This window comes from Solanum stenotomum, chromosome 9 (genome assembly GCF_019186545.1).
Source record: "Solanum stenotomum isolate F172 chromosome 9, ASM1918654v1, whole genome shotgun sequence".
Taxonomy (NCBI): domain Eukaryota; kingdom Viridiplantae; phylum Streptophyta; class Magnoliopsida; order Solanales; family Solanaceae; genus Solanum; species Solanum stenotomum.
This window is the reverse complement of record NC_064290.1, coordinates 18,387,602-18,391,348: the sequence shown is the minus strand read 5'-3', so window position 1 is coordinate 18,391,348 and position 3,747 is coordinate 18,387,602. Positions and strand designations below refer to the sequence as shown.

General features: G+C 37.7%; 1 protein-coding gene across 1 annotated transcript; it reads left to right on the top strand.

The window, feature by feature from the left end:
• The first annotated feature begins 880 nt into the window (after window positions 1–880).
• LOC125877328 (pollen-specific leucine-rich repeat extensin-like protein 1) lies at window positions 881–2,809 on the top strand. The gene has a single exon (XM_049558655.1). The coding sequence runs from the start codon at window positions 881–883 to the stop codon at window positions 2,807–2,809; it is 1,929 nt and encodes a 642-aa protein (XP_049414612.1).
• The last annotated feature ends 938 nt before the right edge of the window (window positions 2,810–3,747 follow it).

Genomic DNA, 3,747 nt, shown 5'->3' with positions numbered 1-3,747 from the left:
CCTCGTATAATTCAATTGAAATTATTCAAAACTTAGCTATTGCGATAATTGAAAAATGAGAATTAGAGACTAATGATTGTTGGAAATTAATAGGAGGCTCCAGCTCACCCGTATACATAACACAGCCAATATTTTTTTTTTATTGAAAATGAGTTACTAAAATATATTTGTTCCAATTTGTTTTACTTATTTATATTTTGAATTCGTTTTTAAAAAATGTCTTTTTCAAACAATTTTTTTTTTTTTAAATTCTTGAGATTAAAGAAGATTTTAGTACATGCTACATATTTTTAATTTAAGATTTTATAATTTAAAAGGCTTTTTACTTTCTTAAGTTTGTGTTAAATTAAAACTAGATAAATAGATTAACATGAAAAAACTATTCTGTCTCAATTTATATGATTTATTTTTCTTTCTATATTTAGTACTCCCTTTGTCCCAATTTATGTGACATATTTCAACTTTCGAAATTCAAACGGGTCTATCTTTGACCGTAAATTTTCATATATCTTTTAAATATTTTAAATTATCAATTATTATAACTAATAATACTTTTTACATGGTTTACAATTTAACTTTAAAATAATCATTTTATCATTAATAAAATAATTTATCACATCAAACTAACATTTCTATATTTAGTAACAAATTTAACTATTTAACACTTAATAAAATGATTCACCATCTTAAACTAACTCACATAAATTTGAAATCACAACAGTATACTTTAATAAAGGGCAAAACATTTTCTATAAATTCTATCATCAATCATCATTAATGAAGGCCACCCTCTCCCTCCCAAAAGCTTTTAAAGCTTTCTTCTTCTGTCCACCTTTAAAGCTAAAAAAAAAAAAGAAGGGAAAAAACCCTTTAACACTCCATGGAACTCGATGGAGACTCTCCACCTATCTGGTCCCAACCAACCACCACACTCCTCCGTCAACGCCGCCGACAACCACCTTCTCCTCCTATCATCAACCCAGTTATTCTCATCCTACTCATCCCCATTCTCGCTCTCCTCGTCTTGTTCTTTTTGGTTCCCCCTCTCCTTACCCACACTACCCAAATTCTTCGACCTAATTCTGTGAAAAAGGGATGGGACTCTTTTAATATCTTGCTTGTAGTGTTTGCTATTCTTTGCGGCATATTTGCCCGAAAGAATGATGATAATTCAGCTGTTGAGAGAAATAGGAATGTTTCAACAACTGAATCTTCTAATTTTAATGATGGATCAGCATCAGCTGATGTTGATCATGATATGCGGCGTCCTGTTTCTAATGATCGATGGTTTGAGACTAGTGATGAGAAAACATATAATTTTGGTGTACCTGAAACTAGTGTCAATCGTCTGAGAAGAAGCAGCAGCTCCTATCCTGATCTGAGACAAGTGCCGCAATGGGAAACCGGTGAGAATCATTCTCGGTTTTATGATGATTTTGGTGTGAATTTGTACCGTTCTACAGCATCGGAATATGATACTCACCGTCAACGGAGGAGCGAGAAGCAGAGGGAAGAACCTGACGTTAAGGTGATTCCGGTGGATACATTTGAAAGTCGTTCTTCTCCACCTGAACCTTTATTGCCGGAAAAACCTCCTCCGATTAGCTCATCGAAGGCGCCTCAGGCGAATTTGAAAAGGAGAAGATCCTTTCACACTGTTCCGCGCAAAGACAAGGCTGAAATGCAGAGTAATGAAGCTGAAGTTGAGCACAACAAAAAACAAGAGCCTCCACCACCGTCACCTCCTATGCCGCCGTCGCTACCAACGGACCTATCACCTCCGGTGGAAAAGCCTCAGAAGCTTCAGCGGAGAAAGAGTGGCACGAAGGAATTAGCCACAGCTATTGCCTCGTTGTACAATCAGAGTAAGAGAAACAGGAGGAGAACAAAGAAGAGAGATATTTTTGAGAGTATCTCCGATTCTCCCCCATCTGCGGAACAAGTCCTGCCACCAGCAACACCGCCGCCTCCACCTCCGCCACCGCCGCCACCTCCGTCTAAGGTTTTTCAGAACCTGTTCAAGAAGAATAGGAAAAGTAAGCGTATACATTCCGATCCTTCCAATGTGCCATCACCTCCTCCTCCTCCACCGCTTCCCCCTCCTAATTCAATTTTCAACAATTTATTCAAAACAGGCAGCAAAAGTAAGCGATTCCAGCAAACATCAACATCGACTCCTCCACCTCCTCCACCACCACCTCCACCTTCTTCAATTCTCAATAATTTGTTCAAACATGGAACCAAAAGCAGGAGATTCAAATCATCAATTTCGACTCCAACACCTCCTCCTCCTCCTCCACCTCCGCCACAAGCAAACGTTTCATCATCAAGGCGGAGAAAAAGTTCGACGCATTCTCAACCACCAATGCAACCACCGCAACCTTCACGTCGACATTCATCCAGTTGGAGCAAACCTCCACTGCCAACAAAACCAGCCGCCAGTTACTACGACGATAACTTGAATAGTGGCTCGCAATCACCTTTGATACCAATGCCACCTCCGCCTCCTATGCCGCCGTTCAAAATGCGGGAGATGAATTTCGTCCCTTCCGGTGACTTCGTCAGGATACGGACCGCGAACAGCTCTCGCTGCAGCTCGCCGGACCTTGAAGACGTTGACGTTGACGTTGACGATATGCCCGTCAGATCGTCGTCGGAGGCAATGGACGGTGAAGATTCAACGGGGCCGTCGGTCACTTGCCCGAGCCCGGATGTGAACATGAAAGCGGACTCTTTCATTGCTCGGCTCCGAGATGAGTGGCGATTGGAGAAAATGAATTCAATGCGTGAAAAAAGTACACTGGGCTGAGCCCAGGCCCAATGTGAAAAGGCCCAGGCCCAATATGAAGAGGCCTACTTGTGGCTGGTCCATTTTTCTCTACCTATAATTACTTATTATATTGCATATTTAATTTATACAAACTACACTAAAATTAGTACTACAAAGTATAAGAGTATATAGAAATCTTATAGAGGTAAATATGATTTTGGAGTTGGCTCTGATTATTTTTTGTGTTCAATTGGAGCCTTGTAAACATAAAAGGATGTGAAACATTTTTTTTGTTTTGTTTGGAACAAAATGATGCTTTGAATGAGCCAATGGTTATGTGTTCGAATCTCAAATTTCTGACTCCGTCACTTGGGTCATGGGACATTTATGTATCATCCCAAATGAAGTAATTATATTTCGAAGAAAGATTTTATTCCACTCATAAAATTCTATAAATCATTATAAACAATACGATTATCAGACACAATTTTACCATAAGCTTGTTCAAACCTATTAGTTACATAATTGACATGGTTGCAATTATAATTTTCATTTGTACACAACTAGTTTCGAGTTAAAATACAAACTAGCCTTTTTAAATATAGCTCATAAGATGCATGTTAATTTTCATCAAGGTGGTGATGACTTGTAGTATCGACAAATATGCTAATTAATTAATCTTCTCTCATTGAAATAATTGAGAGAAGACAAGACCATAATAATGACAAATATATTTTTTAATTGTTGATGTGCATGTTGAAAGAAAGTATTAATTATGTACTCTATTAGCTTTATTTTATCACATGAGTGATAAATAAAGAGAATTGCAACTTTAAGATGTTCAATTGGATGTCATTTAGCACTAACATATTGGAACTGCTCAACTAATTAGGTTCTAATGAAATACACTGTCCCTTTTATTTGTCTATGTTTTTTATTTTGGTACACCCTTATGAATAATATTCATTTAAAATATA